Here is a 15,990-nt window from a genome sequence, read left to right as displayed (position 1 = left end):
TTTATCATATATTAACTGACCATGTATGCATGGGTTTATTATATCTGGGCTCTCTATTCTGTTCCATTGATCTGTGGATCTGTTCTTGTGCCAGTACCATACTATTTTGACTACTGTACTTTGTAGTAGAGCTTGAAGTCAGAGAGCATAATCCCCCCAGCTTTGTTCTTCTTTCTCAGGATTGCTTTGGCTATTCAGGGTCTTTTGTGGTTCTATATGAATTTTAGAATTATTTGTCCTAGTTCTTTGAAAAATGCTGTTGGTATTTTGATACGGATTGCATTGAATCTGTAAATTGCTTTGGGCAGGAAGGCCATTTTGATAGTTGTTCCTATCCGTGAGCTCAGGATAGATTCCCCAATGTGTCTTCTTTAATTTCTCTCATGACTATGTTATGGTTTTCAGAGTACAGGTCTTTCACCTCCTTGGTTAGGTTTATTCCTAGGTATTTTATTCTTTTTTATTCAGTTGTAAATGGAGTTGTTTTCCTGATTTCTCTTTCTGCTATTTCATTGTTAGTATATAGGAATGGGACAGATTTCTGTGCAGCTTTGCTGAATCCAGTTATTAGTTCTAATAGTTTTTTGGTGGATCCTTTTGTGTTTTCTATGTATATTATTATGTTATCTGCAAATAGTGACAGTTTAACTTCTTCCTTACCAGTTTGGATGCCTTTTATCTCTTTGTGTTGTCTGATTGCTTGGCTAGGACGTCCAGTACTATGTTGAATGAAAGTGGTGAGAGTGGACATCCTTGTCTTTTTCCTGCTCTTACAGGAAAAGCTTTCAGCTTTCCAGCGTCAGCATTAGCTATGGATTTGTCATATATGGCCTTTACTATGCTGAGGTATGTACCATCTGTACTCATTTTGTTGAGAGTTTTTATCATGAATGGGTGTTGAATTTTGTCAAATGCTTTTTCAGCATATTGAGATGATCATGTGGTTTTGATCCTTCTTTTAAGGTGGTGTATCACACTGATTGATTTATGAATTTTGTATCATCCTTGCATCCCTAAAATAAATTCTACTTGGTCATAATCAATGATCATTTTCATGTATTTCAAAATTCATTTTGTTAATATTTTGTTGAGGATTTTTGCATCTATGTTCATCAGAGATATTGATCTATAATTTTCTTTTTTCATGCTGTCTTTGTCTGGTTTTGATATTAGAGTGCTGCTGGCCTCATAGAATGAGTTTAGGAGTATTACCCCCCTCTTCTACTTTTGAATTCTTTCAGTAGGGTTGGTGTTAGGTGTTCTTTAAGTGTTTGGTAGAATTCAAGTTATGGACACTTATTTGTTGGAAGTTTTATTATTACCATTTCAATATTATTGCTGGTAATTGGTCTGTTTAGTTTTTCTGTTTCTTCCTGGGTCAATCTTGGACCCAGGAATTTGTAGGAATTTGTCCATTTCTTCTAGGTTGTCTAATTTTTTGGCATATAATTTCATAGTATTCTCCAATAATTCTTTGTATTTTTGTGGTATGCATTGTGACTATTCCTTCTTCATTTCTGATTTTATTTGTGTACTCTTTTTCTTCTTGATAAGTGTAGCTAGGGGGTTTATCTATTTTGTTTATTTTCCTAAAGAATCAACTCTTAGATTCATTGATTTTTTTTTCTGTTGATTTGTTCATCCCTTATTTATTTCTGCTCTGATCTTTATTCTGTCTCTCTTTCTGCTAACTTTAGGTTTCATTTCTTCTTTTTTTAGTTTATTGTGAGTTTAGACTGTTTATTTGGGGTTGTTCTTATTTCTCGAGGTAGGCCTATATTGCTGTGTACTCCCCACTTAGAACATCTTAGGCATCCCACAAATACTGGGCTGTCGAACTTTGTTTTCATTTGTCTCCATGTATTGCTTGATTTCTGTTATAATTTAGTTGTTGATCCATTGATTATTTAGAAGCATGTTCTTTAGGCTCCATGTGTTTGCAGGTTTTTTGTTTTCCCTGTGTAATTTATATCTAGTTTCATACCATTGTGCTCAATAAGAAAGTGAAGGGGAAGAAAAACTAACATTTTAGAGCATCTGCTATGCATCAGCTATTATGCTAGATGCTCATATACATTCTTTAACCTTTAACCTGTAACCTTATTCTGTTAATAATGATTCTTATTTGTATTTGCTTTAGACAGTGTCTTTATTTTTTTCAACTTGTCCCTGAAGTGTGGGCATTTGCAAATCCTTCATGTGCTTACTACAAAAAAAAATATATATATATATATATAATATAATATAATATATATATACACACACACATACACACACATGTATTTTATGTATGTATGTACATATAGGTATATACACACATATGTATATATACAAATCTATATATGTATAAATATATACAAATACATGTATTTCTATCATTAGTACCAAGTTTTAGTGCTAACTTTTAGCATCAAATAATAGACACTTGATAATGGTTGTAGATGAAAATTTTCTATAGAGAAAGTTCTCCAAATTGTGCTGGTTCTTCATATTTTCAACCTTGTATTTCAACATGTCCTGACCTAATACTTTTCTTCTGCCTCCAAAACTGCTTTTGCTCCAGTGTTCCTTGCCTCGGAGAAGGGCTGGAAGACCTAACCAGTTGCCTAAGGTAGAAAACTTTGGCAACCCAGGTTGCCTCTGACGCCCCCTCCACCTGAGTCTCCTCCTCCTTAGTGTCCTGGCATCCGTCTGCAGAAGTTGTCCTCCCCAGCCTCACCCTCAGCTGAACACTGTCACCTGTAGCCCAAAGGTTACAACTGTTCTTCCTGTACTCAGAGCTGTCCCCTTCCAGTTCTTCCTACATAACAGCCAAACTGATTTCACAAAGTGCAAGACTATAGCATTCCTCCACTTAAATACTTCTAAGAAGTGACCTTCAAACTCTGTATGGCTTACAGTAAGAAATACATTTAACATCATGGCCCAACACACACACACACACACACACACACACACACTAAACAGGTTTTATGTTTTCTATTCTGTCCTATTCTATATTGATCTCTTTTGTTAAAAAAAAAAAGTAATGCTGGTTGGAACCCACGAAAATGATTTCCTAACAGATGAGATACTATGCTGTGAAAAAGCACTGCTTTATAGGATTCTTACAGTACAAAGATAAAAACTGACCTCTGTCACAAGAATGATGGGGCTGCTTATACTCTACCACCCGCTCATCTCTGTGGCCCAACCCTTGTGCCTGCCACTTGATGTCCCAGCTTTCCTTGAACCCCTGACAGTCCCAGAGTGAGCCACCCTCTTTTGCTTTTGGCCCTTCTCCCCATCCCCCACCCCCACCCCCCATCTGCCTGGTTAATTCTTCCAATCCATCCCATGTCAGCTTCAATGTCACTTCCTTCAGGAAGTGGTACCCTGGTAGTGTTTATAAAGTATAAAGTGTGTCATATTCCAGTCTCTGTGCTAACTCTTCACATGGATTATCTCCTTTAAGCTTCAATTGCCAGAATAGGTGCTTGATAAGTATTTGTTGGACAAACTGAGTTCACATCATGCCCCTGCAGTTGTTTAGGAGTGACATGGTATGTGTTTAATATTATCTCTATGCTAGAATTTTTTTTTGTTTGTTAAGGTATTACTTATATACACTCTTATGAAGGTTTCACATGAAAAACATTGTGGTTACTACATTCACCCATATTATCAAGTCCCCTCTATACCCCATTGAAGTCACTGTCCATCAGTGTAGTAAGATGCCACAGATTGACCATTTGCCTTCTCTGTGCTACACTGTCTTCCCCGTGACCCCCCACACCATGTGTATTAAACATAATGCCCCTCAATCCCCTTCTCCCTTCCTCCCCACCTACTCTCCCCCACCTCTCCCCTTTGGTAACTGCTAGTCCCTTCTTGGAGTCTATAAGTCTGCTTATGCTAGAATTTCTGCAGTACTTAGAATCCACTGGTGAACATAATGTCCACTGCACCTATGGCCAATGGGTCATCTCTGGTACAAGTGCCATGAGAGATGTAACCATTTCTTTAGGCTTGAGAGGAAAGTGCAGTCAGCATCCAGTCATCTGAGGATGAGAATGCAATAAGAGCTGAATGTCCCAGTGTTTTTAGGTTGTTAATTTTCTTTGATGGTTGCTTTAAAGCCGAGTTTAATCTAGCAATTCATGTTATTAGAAGTGTACTGAATCAGACTATAAATGTTATGCAGCCATGATCAAGGAAACTTACATTTTTAATCTATCACAATACCAAGTCACAGTACATTACTCATTATACAAAGCCAGAAGGTAAATCAGTTGAAAAACAATGGCTCTACTTTGTGTTACAGTCAATGAGTCAGAGCCATACATGTCCAGGGAAGCAGAATGAACGTGGTAAATTGTTTCAACTTCAGGTAATTATTACTATTTACATATAATATTGAACCACAGCAGGTAAATAGTACCTGAAAGGCTATTATAAGCTAAAAATATCTCAAATGATCTCAAGCTAAGAAGTTCTTTAATAACACAAATCTGTCTCAGATATTTGTTTTCAGGTGTACATAGAAGGGTCTGATAAATTTTATTCTGGCTGGTTTGAGTCATTTAGTGCTCTTCCAACAATATATGTTCTTTGAATAAGAAAATAAAAGAGCCCACACAGCTCCCATTGGTAACAGTAAATGTAATTTCCAATGTAAGAGTATTAGCAGTGTTTAGTATTATTAGCATATGAGTTATCAAACTAATACTAGTCAATTTCTAAATATCAGTAATCATTTAGGAATACATAATTTATGGGCTGTGCTCTTTAGAATGTATGAGTATCATTATAAATTAAAATTTTAGTGTTGTCACATTGGAACTTCATTTCATATCTCTCTTTAGTTGTTTGTAATTTTGTGAATCAACAATAAAATGGAAACCAGAAAGCTAGAATGAAAGTGAGTTGATTTAGTAGTTAGGGAACCTGAATTCCCTAACTACTGCTTTTGATTATCTGTATGGTCATAGGCATATCACTTAACCTCTTTTGGTCTCAGGTTCTTGGTCTGTAAAATGAGGAGGTTAAAATTGTACCATTATCTTTTTCAAAAGGATCTCCTATGATTGTGAATTAGCACTAAATGAGACGCTGCTAGTACATCAATGGGGAAGCCCTTGTCAATTTAAGTAGATTTAATAGATGGTTTTGATTTATTTTTCTAGAGTTCTTTCACATAGGGAGTGTAGAATCTCCATGGTTTTTAAGACATCTCAAAAATGGAACACAATCCAAATAACCAAAATATCATCCATTGAATTCAGAGTATCCATGGATCTGTAAATCAACAATCTACTGAATTTATAGATCCATTTACTGAATGCATGATTTACAGGAAGCATAAAAATACTTGTATATTGTGTCTCAGTTTTAAGCCTCAGAAGCCAGTTGAGTTTCTATCGATCAGTTGCTTCCTGATCCAGGGGAACTAGGAAGTTTGAAAATAGGTGGCATCAGAGTACCAGTCAGAGCAAATCTAATTAAATCCTATCAACTTAGAGGCTGTTCCACCTTCTACATATTTCTCACTCAAGTAAAGTATACCATAGGCAAAAGTACATAGGTGTAACTTGATGTATTTTCATCTATTAATAGAGAAATAACACCAGCATCCCAGGCTCCCTCATGTTCCTTTTCAGTCACAACCACTTCCCCAAGCATCACCACTCTCCCAGCTCTCAACAACTAATTTGGTTGTGCTTGGTTTTTACTTTGCCCCATTGGAAACCTATGGTAAATACTCTTTTGTGATTTCTTTCACGCAATTTTAATTTTGTATATAGTGTTGGATGTCGATGCAGGGCATTCATCATCATTGCTCTACAATATTCCATTACAGGACTGCCTCACAATTTATCCTGTCTAACTTTTGGCTGTTAGGTCTATTGTTGTTATGTACATTCATCTATATCTTTTGGTGAACACATGTACCCATTTCTGGGGAGACTGATACATTTTTAAATGTAGCCTTTGGTGATACTTTGGCTAATAGACTACCCATGGTTGGAAGGTTGGATAGAAAATAGCTTTATAAGTATCAAAAGGCATGGATTAAATTTAGTTCAAACTAGCCATCTTTTTATCTCTTCTCTCCCCAGCAGACAACCCACTACAGTGGGAGATGAAGGGGCGCACCCTCTCTGCCGTCAGGAGTAACAGATGGAGCACAATTGGGAAATGCCCAATCCTAAGCAATACTTAGGGATTGCAAGTTGTGATGTTTGTTTTTGCTTTTGTTTGTAAATAAAGCAGCAATTTTTGGGTAGAACAAGTTTGGATAAGGTACACTTAAAGTTTCAGACTCACCAAAACTTTCCCAGATTTTTTTTTCTTGGCTAGCATAAGTTAACCGTAATTAGATCGTGAAATAATCCATCCCCCAAAATTGGTCTCCCACTTCTGTTTATACTTTATTAGACAAATTCCCTTTTACTGCCCTAAACTATGCAGTTCTGATGTGCATTGACAGACATTTCAAGAGGAAAATGCCTGCAGACTCTGGGGACATGATAAAGGCCTAACCATTTTCAGATACTTCTTGACTTTTTTTTTTAAACCACTTAGACCACATGCCACAATAGATTATTAAAGGATTTAATAAATCATTCTTACAGACAGTATTTCATTCAATTGTCATAGCAACCCTCTGGGGCAAACAAGGAGGGTTGTGTGCATCCCAGAGTGCCTGAAAAACATATTCTAATTGGGAAAGTGCCATCCACTTGTAAACTGATCTTATTATGGGCTATTTATTATTTTTGAAACTGGAAATTTCCAAACTTCTTCCATCTCCCGCATTCTCACAATAGTCCTCTTTATTTTTCTCCTTGGCATGAGGGTGAGGCAGCTAGTAGAGTGCTGCATTAAGCTTTTCAGTGCTTGGAGCATCTTCTGATCGACCTTTTCATTTTATTTTTTAGCCAGTAAGCTCTTAATCCTTTTGATGGTGTTATATTAGAAGGTGTTAGACTAGGCAGTAGCTTGTCATATGGCATCGCTGGCAAATCCAGGCCTCCGGCTATTTCTCTGTCTTATAGGCCAGTGTTCAGATCACAACGCTAAGCTACAAGCTCCCCAGAAGATAAGGGTGCTACTTGCTAACACAGTTCCTCTGACTTCCTTGCACGTCCATATATCTGAGGTCTGCAAAAGTGCCCACTGCACATTATTGTTCTTGAACCTTGTGGATTTTTGTCCCATATTCAAACCACTAAGAACACAAAAATTTGGATAGGAAAATTCTTTTTAAAAACCATATTGCACAGCCACTCTGCCCCTGTCAGTTGTGGGTGTTCTATCGTTTGACCATTCTTTTTCTGTAGGAATAGCATTTGATCTGGGCTTCTCAGAGAGTCTTAAACCTATTTTCCCTAGGTTGCAGCTTTAAGGATTCCTGAGGCCAAGTATTCTCATTTTGATTATGACATACAGGACGGCGTTAATGACAGTCACCTCTACTACCTGAAGCCTGAGTGGTTCCGGGGCTTGCTTATAATCCTCACTATCAACAGATTCCTTGGGCTACGAGCTACTATAATTCACTATTATTTGAAGAATGACAGTTTTATGTAAGCACTTCTTCCTCCATCATACTGGCATTCACCTTGGCTATTACAAATTATGTAAAGTATCATATTTTTTTTCCAAAATAAATTGGGAGAAGATTCTATGGTATATTGTTTCATTTCTTAAACGTGCTGCTGAGTCATTTCCCCTTCATAACTGAGATAGTTTTCACCAATACCTTTAATTGCAGCAGTTCTTTTAAATAAAGCTCATTTTTATTGACTTTCTCTCTACTTAATGAATTCTTCTTGGTGAAACAGGAGCTTACTGGAACAGCACGGCTGAAGGCAGGTTACATTTTTTTATCTCTTTTATCTATTAGCAGTGTATTTTCTTGTTTTTTATGCCAAATTAAATCGACTAAAACCTTTTATCTATCTATTACATGTGCTGGCCTTACATTATGAAATACAATTCTTAAAAGCTAGTACTGTACATTAAAAAAAGATCTTTGATAACTTGAAGTAATATTTTTAATGACACTTGAAGAAACATCAAGGAGAATTATTTTTGTAAAGTCAGGAATTATTTTAAATTTTGAGTAATTATTCCCCAGTTTATACAGAGAGTTAGCTATACATCTATAGATAATAATATCAATATATAATAATATCTACAATATCTGTATATTCTTTTACTGGTGGTTTTCTAATATACACTTGTGGTCAAACATAGAACAAAAAAAGGACTACATTTTCCTACAGAATAAGCAAAGCAAAAAAAAAAAGTTTTTTTTTTTGCCTGGTGTATGCTTCTATGTGGGGCCAACTTTTATTTGCCTTCAATATACCCTCCCCCAATCCTATTCTCCCTCTGCGCACCCCCTGCCTTGGTTACTATGTGTAATTCACAGCTGTATCTCCATGCTAATAATTAGTCCATTAACGGCACTATTTTGATTGGTTACCCAACTGTGTGGCTTTTTACGGAGCCTTATTTTAAACCCAGTGTCATCTCTTCTTAGCATATCAGTTTTTCTTCTCATGTTTTGACAGATTTGCCCTTCCCCACCCAACTCCAGTATACGGCCACCCTGCGCTGTCATACTGCACACTGATCACAGGCAGGTCCATTCTGCATTCCCTTCCTCTATCTCTACTCTTGGATTTTGTTAACTGGTTAAGGCCTTCAGGTTAACCAATGTAGGGACGAAATATCTGACAAACTTAAAGTGAGGTCCCGCAACCCAAAGATCTCTCTTCTGTGGGCCCTACCCTGCGGTGCCCAAATCAGCTGTGCAGCATTTGCACTTGGCTTTCCGGTGTTGTGGCTGCTATTAAAATGTGAACATTAAAAGAGAGCTGATCCACCAACATCTGAGCTTAAATTTCTTTCTTTCTTCCTTTCTTGCTTCTTTCCTCCTTTCTCCCGCCACATCTTGCTTTATAATTTTAGTCACAGAGGCAATAACCAAAAATTAGAATCTGAGAAAATTAAGCATAACATAGTTGAGTTATTGAGGAAAAGAGAGAGAGAAAAAGAGAAAACCCTGGAAATGGGGTCTGCCATAGAATGGCATCAAAGAGTGCTGATTTAGGGGAACTAAAAACATTAAGGTTGGGGGTAGTGGGCAGAAGAAGTGAAAAGGAAATGAAGACATCAGATGATGATGCAAAAGGGAGACCCTAAAAAAAAGCAACTGGATCTCCTGATCAGTTTTGTTGGACACATGCCTATGTATTATTCCTGGAAACCTAGTGGTTGTACTGCTTCAGCGGTTTCTCTTAATGGACTATTCCATGCCTCTGTCTCTATCGCCTTTAATTTACTATTTAATTAGACCCATCCCCCAAGCCCTCTGCTTAGCTTTGTTAGTCCCATGACCTCTTTCTTCTGTCCATTTATGCTTTCACTGTTGGTGCTGGCATTGGGTATTGTGGCACAGCTTGACTAATTGGAAAGCTTTTAACTCCCTTCTGCCTTAAATTCTCTTTGTAGAGTCATAAACAAAACAAAACAAAACAACCCACAAAGGCAAAACTGGCTGTCATTTTCCTAGACTCCCTTGCAGCTGGGGGCAACTGTGTAACCGAGCCCTTGCCACTGAGACTAAGCAAAATCCACCTCACAGCTTTTGGGAGGACTGGTTAACAACCTAATCTAACCCTGCCAGTAATACTTTGCAAAACAAATCTGAGCTTCTTAAGGAAAGGAGAGGCATTCTTCATAACAACCATATAAAAATATAGTAGTATGCTACCCTAAGAAGAAACTAATTCTCAGAGAAGCTAAGTAACTTGCCCAAAGTGACACAGCCTGTAATTTTAAGACAGAGACCCAAAACCCAGGGCTTCTGATTCAGATGACACTATTAGCCCCTCCCCCATGCTTCATGCTGCCTGTTTGTCACCCTTATATACACATAAAATGTATCTGTACATTTAAAAGGTATATTAGCTAGAAATGCTCTCAGATCTGTTGGGCTGTTTCTCCTTTTACCTGGGTTGCAACTTTGTCTCTGAGCAACTTGGCTTTAATTTTAGTTTTAATCAAGTCTTCCGAGGTGCCCTCTGGATATTTTTGCATGTGTGTTCTTGCCCAGTAGAAATCACTTGCTAATATGCTTTTAACTCTGTTTCCTTTGACCCATTCTTTTCCTTTCTTGAATTGACTGTGGATAGAATCCACGCAGCGGCAATACGTTCAACTTGTCTTCTCTAGAGACTACAAAAAATGATTGGGTTTCAGTTACAGGCACACCTCGTTTTATTGCACGTCGCTTTATTGCACTTTGCAGATACCGCTTTTTTAAATAAATGGAAGTTTTGTGGCAACCTTACAACTGAGCAAATCTATCATCTCCATTGTTCCAACAGCATTTATTTACTTCATGTCTCTGTGTAACACTTTAATAATTTTTGCAATATTTCAAACCTTTTCATTGTATTTGTCATGGTAATCTGTGATCAGTGGTTACAATTTGCTAAAAGCTCAGATCATAGTTATTTTTTAGCAGTGAAGATTTTTAAATTAAAGTACTTAACATTTTTTTAGACATAATGTTGTTGCACACTTAATAGACTACACTATACTGTAAAGATAACTTTTAGATACAGTGGGAAACCAAGGAGTGCGTTTGCCTCTTACTGTGATACATCCTTCATTGTGGTGGTCTGGGACTGAACTCACAGTGGCTCCAATGTCTGCCCACATTACCCTGTTTTGCCAAGTAGGCGTCTTACCATGTCTGTTCCCTATCTTTTTATCTCCCAATCCTTCTACTCAGTCTTTGAACTAAATACTCCTCCTAAGATGGCACAGAGGATACCTTTTTCTAACAGCAAATCTATTTAATCTGGTGGCTAGAGCAGAAGATGTGGCTTCTTGCTTAACCCTACCATCATTTAAATTTGGGGTCAGGTCATTTATCTCTCCATTTGTCTTAATTTGGGCTGCTTTCACAAAATACTATAGACTTGATGGCTTAAATAACAGGAATGTTTGTCTTATAGCCTGGAGGCTGGGAAGTCCGAGATCAGGATGCCAACATGGTCTGTTTCTGAGGGCCCTCTTTCTGGTTTGCAGACTGATATCTTCTTTCTGTGTCCTTACTTGGCAGAAAGTGAGATCCTCTCTCTCATGTCTCTTTTAAGGACACTAACATCCCAAAGGCTTCATCCCCAAATACCAATACACTGGGGATTAGGCTTGAACATATAAAGGGATGGGGGGGAACATTTAGTCCAGAGCATCATCCCTTTGTTTCCTGCATATAAAAAGGTATACTGGTATCTTTCTCAACTCACCTTAGAGGGACATTATGAGGAGAGCTAATCAATTATTCAGCTAATATTTAATGGGTATCTACAGTGGAACAGGCAGAGTGCTTGAGCTTGGAGAATGAAAGATTAGAGGGTAAGGTGCCTGCCCTGAATCCATTGGAGGAAGACTGGCCAACAGAAACTTTCAATTTATGGGAAGTGCTAAAAGAGAAATGTGCAGATGCTATGGAAATTCAGCCTGGCAGTTCAGAAAAACCTTCCTGAAAAGTCTGTGCCTGAGCTTTGAAGGACAAACAAGGGAAAAGGACAGAGAGCATTTCAGGCAAGGGAGACTGCACTGACAGAGAAATGATACAGAAATAGGACGGTGGGGATGGAGGGCATGGGCCTGGTGCTGTAGGGGAGGGCTAGGCCAAGACGCTAAGCCTCTTGAGGGCAGGGATCATGTCCCAGTCACCTGTATACCCCTGGCATCTGGCAAAGTACCTGGCACCAAGGGAGGTACCCAGTAATTATTAAATGTTGAATGAATGGAAGGCTTACAGGGGACACACAAATAGCTGTATTACAAAGTAGAAATTGGTGAGGACTCTAAGGGAGATACAGATAAATGTTCAGTGATGGGAGAGTGAGGGGGTGGTAAAGGCAGGGATGGTTCCGTAGAGAAGCCTTTGAAATATGACTTAAAGGATAGATGGTGATACTGATCAGAGTGGCTTCTCTTTTTTACTCTTCTGTGTCACATTCTTCTATACACCAACCTCTTGACGCTAGCCGAGGTTTCCCTCCACCCCCTTTGCTTCCTGGCTTCCTTCTTGGATTATTTCTTTCATCCTGTTAGAAACCCTTCATCCTCTCTAATAAGCCAGACAACAGAAAGGTGTTGCTCAAGCCCTTTCACTTCTTCTCTGGAGGAATTTTATTACAAAGACTAGGGATATAATTGCTGGCAAATTATTTTCTGAAGACCAAGAACCCAGAACTTTCTGAAGACCCAACTGTGAGGAAGAACAACTTTTTAAGTTATTTTATTAAAATGGTAGACTATACAAGTAAAGATGAACAGTAACTTCATTAATCTGAAACCCACCAAAAACAGTTACAAATTTACACCATGGTGTTTTGGTTTAAAGCATCGTGATTTGTGGACTGCTACTCAAGTTTATGAGCTTTACAGATACGCTTTTCTGAAATGCAAAAATGCTTCCTGAGTGTTTGATACTTTAGTCAAGAGATTAAGATTAGAGCATTTGGGCATAATCCTACAATAGCATATACTGCCTTTAAATGCAGGGGTGAGAAAATAGACAGTAGTAAAGATACAAAGAAACAGCAATGTTAAGTCCCATTGTGGTATGACCAGGAGAACATGTGCATACATACACACACATGTGCTCATATGTTAAAAGGATTACAACTAAGCAAAGCTGTGATGGACATACAGAACTATTGGTGTTCAGTGTCAGTGGCAGCAAATCCTAAGTGGTCACACCTGGGAAAGATAGAAGGCATTTTAATTGTCATTCTGTGAAAGCAGGGAAGGAAGTCAGTACCCCTTCAAAAAATGTATGCAGCTGCCCAAGCTTGGTTTAAAAAAGATAATTAGTTTGAAGAAATAGTTTTAAAAAAATTTTTAATGAGTCTCCCTAATGCTTCTGCTAACAAAGAAAATACGTCTAACACATTTTCTAGTCAACTACATTCCTACTCACTGTAGAAACTGAAGAAGTATTGGCTATATTCTACGATATCACAGAGGAACTGTGATTTCTTTTTAAATGCCATTAATATTTAATAAAGTATTATCACATGTGCTGGAAAACATAAAATATGCTTCCCAAAAGATCTGAGATGTTTATCATGTCTCTAAACTGTTGAGCACTGAACAAGATACCCAGCACTGTTTGGCCACACTACCCAAGTGGCTGCAAAATAGAGGGGCCAGCCCATGCTGTCGGTGCGTGTGGGCTGGGCTGGGCTGGGGGTCCTCTCTCTGCCACCTGAATTTCCTCCTTTGCAGGTCTCTGCTCTTTGAAGAGCAAGGCTGTATAAAAATTCAAAAGGAAAATGAATAGCTTCTGGGCAAAGGTAGAAAACATCATGATGTTTATTCTTCCATTTGTTTTGGTTCCACACATAAATTATGCTGAGAAAATAGTGGCATCCTCCAGTGGGCAATGACCTCATCTTAGCTGTATCTTCCTAAAATGATATAACAATAACACATCCACCCCCTCTAATATTGCTGACAAAGAGTAGATCTTTTATCATTCTGAAAGAGATCATTCATATTTGCAGGTTGGTGGTATAACTTTATCTAACTTGCTGACTTCCATTCTGTTAAGCATGTTATTACAAGCCACGTTCAACTTGGATTTCTTTTTTGTTTCCTTTGATTCTTCTGTTTCCATTTTTTTAAAGCTTTGCTTTTGAAACTGTCCTTGCCTTTCCTGAAACCCTTAGAGAGTGTTTCAAGAGAAACATCGAGCTATTTAGGCTGCAGTTGTGTGTGCGTGTGTTTAAGTCCAGTGCTGCCTGTGAACAAATGTTGTATTGTATATTATATGGAGCTGCCTCCTTTCCTTCTTGAACAGAGCACCTGGTGTTACTGGTTTCAAAGAATATTTCAAGATTGGCAGTTGGAGTCTCTTCATAGAAGTGTAGAAGCGCTTCTCAGAAAGCTTGAAAAATGATATTCAAAGTGAAGGAGAATAGAGAATAGGTGTCACCCTCCGAAAGAATAGTAAGCAGCCGCAAGAACCTTCATTCAGAAGGGATTCAGAGAGAAAATGGAGAAGTCTGAGAACCAACTTTATAGCTCAATGTGAGCTTAGAAGATTGAGTAGCCTCTTGAAACAGGGTTCTGCCTGATCTTTCTGCCAGCTTCTTGCTTGTGTGAAAAAACAAAACGAAACAAAACAAAACCAGGGCCTTGTGCTTTAGGCAATATCCCAGAAAAGTTTCCTTCAAAAGCTTGAAATTGCCACAGATTTTTAGGCAGCTTGCAAAGTGTTGTCTCAAACACCCCAGCTCTTTATTAAAAGGGAAAAAACTGGGGGAGTGAAGCTGTTTCATTACAAATCTGGCCTTCAGTGGGAAGAATCACGATGCACCATTTTAAAGTCTTGATTTCATAGCCGCCGCCACCCCCCATTTCCTCTTCCGTGCACATACAAGGTTAGGGAACCTGCTTGGAAGATTAAAATGTAGATTACTCGAAGTTAGTCCATGAGACATAAGATACTTGCCTTATCTCCTGCATCCTGCGGCTCACTGATCAGCTGCAGCTGCTCACTGATCAGAAATCGTTTTGCAAAAATCAAACTTTTATTCATCCCAGATATGGGATAAATCAGAACCAAAGGAAATTAACTTCTTGAAAGTCTCCTTCACTAATGGAGTAAATACTTTGACTCCTTTTCCTAAATATGGTTCCATAAGAGTTAGCATTTTAAATCTTGGATTACATATCAATAAATAAACTTTCAGCAAAGCTGCGGGAAGAATATCAGACTAAGGCCTTAACCACTTAGAAAGACTTAGAAACCTAACCTGTAAACATGTGTTTGTGTCACCAGTTTACATAATAATTATGGTAATTTATTTTCCTACAGTCTTTCTTATGAAGCAATATCTTTTACTGTCAAGTATTTAGAAATTCACACATAAAGCATATTTACAGATAAAGAACTGGCACACATGAAGTGAAATAGATATGAGGAATACAATTTTTCTAGACAACATTGTTAAAGAAGTCTTTTTTAATTTGTATCTCACTACTTCAAAGCAGATCAGGAAAGAGTACAAATTAATCACTAAAGTCCAACACATGTACATTGCCATATATAAGGACCTATGGGCCATTTTCATTTTCAAAGACCAGCATATTGCTTTGATACAGTGTATAAAGTAAGATAAAACTAGATGGTATTAGTCTTATCACTCTCTAGCAAGTGTCATAATAACTAACTTGTCCGTGATCACGAGTCAAACCAGGTCTGTTAAACTTCACTTCTTCATTCTGGTTCAGGCAGTACTGGTGGGTAAGCAGGAAAGCAGGCAGACAGCAGACCAGAAGGAAGAGAAGGAACCTTCTCAAGGCCTCTAAATATGACTGCCTTCAAGTTAATTATCTGTTGTACAAACAGTTTTCAGAGAAGTTCATTCACCATCATTGGCTGCACATTCTAGAATCCCATAGTTTGATCGACTGTGTACATCCCAAAGATGCTTAAATAAGTTGCAAATACATACTTTTTAATGCTAGGTATGATAAAGACATTAAATGACTAAAAACACATTTTGGCATCTTACAATGTAGGTGACACTTCATCTATACAGAAGTTCATAGATGCAACAGGAATAAGGAAAATCTCATTTTTTTAGTTTAAAATCATTATATATCAGTAGATGTGGACAAAAATCATAAATGGGAGCTAGTGGTTGAAAAGATTGACAGCAGGTGATGTGATGGGCTGGGGTTAGGTAGTCACACTAGGCACAGCAGGAGGGTAGATTGACTAAGGGCAAGGGCAGGGGCGGGGCTGCTGGGAACAATGGAGCTGGTGCTCTGTGTGCCAGTGCTCCATGGCTGGGCGAGCCCTTGTGTGACGTTCCGGAGGACTGGTCCAATGCCATCCCTGCTGGCTCCAAATCTAAAAGTTCCCCTACATTCCACAGATGGGTGAAAGCCTGCATCTGG

The 15,990-nt window shown here is 38.2% G+C and overlaps 1 protein-coding gene across 16 annotated transcripts in view; it reads left to right on the top strand.

The window, feature by feature from the left end:
* STAU2 (staufen double-stranded RNA binding protein 2) overlaps nt 1-15,990 on the top strand; it is a 369,184-nt gene that overhangs the window by 314,390 nt on the left and 38,804 nt on the right. For 11 of the 16 annotated variants that reach the window (XM_073229706.1, XM_073229704.1, XM_073229710.1 and 8 more), the window contains one exon: nt 7,375-7,587. The exons of 4 other annotated variants lie outside the window; for them this stretch is intronic. In XM_073229706.1, coding sequence (XP_073085807.1) covers nt 7,375-7,572 — 198 coding nt within the window. In that variant the 3' untranslated portion in view covers nt 7,573-7,587. Of the gene's footprint in view, nt 1-4,303; nt 4,409-7,374; nt 7,588-15,990 lie in introns of those variants that run through there. One more of the 16 variants, XM_073229708.1, reaches the window with a different exon arrangement.

This window comes from Manis javanica, chromosome 2 (genome assembly GCF_040802235.1).
Source record: "Manis javanica isolate MJ-LG chromosome 2, MJ_LKY, whole genome shotgun sequence".
Taxonomy (NCBI): Eukaryota; Metazoa; Chordata; class Mammalia; order Pholidota; family Manidae; genus Manis; species Manis javanica.
The sequence above is the reverse complement of the archived record's forward strand: the minus strand, read 5'-3'. Positions and strand labels throughout refer to the sequence as shown.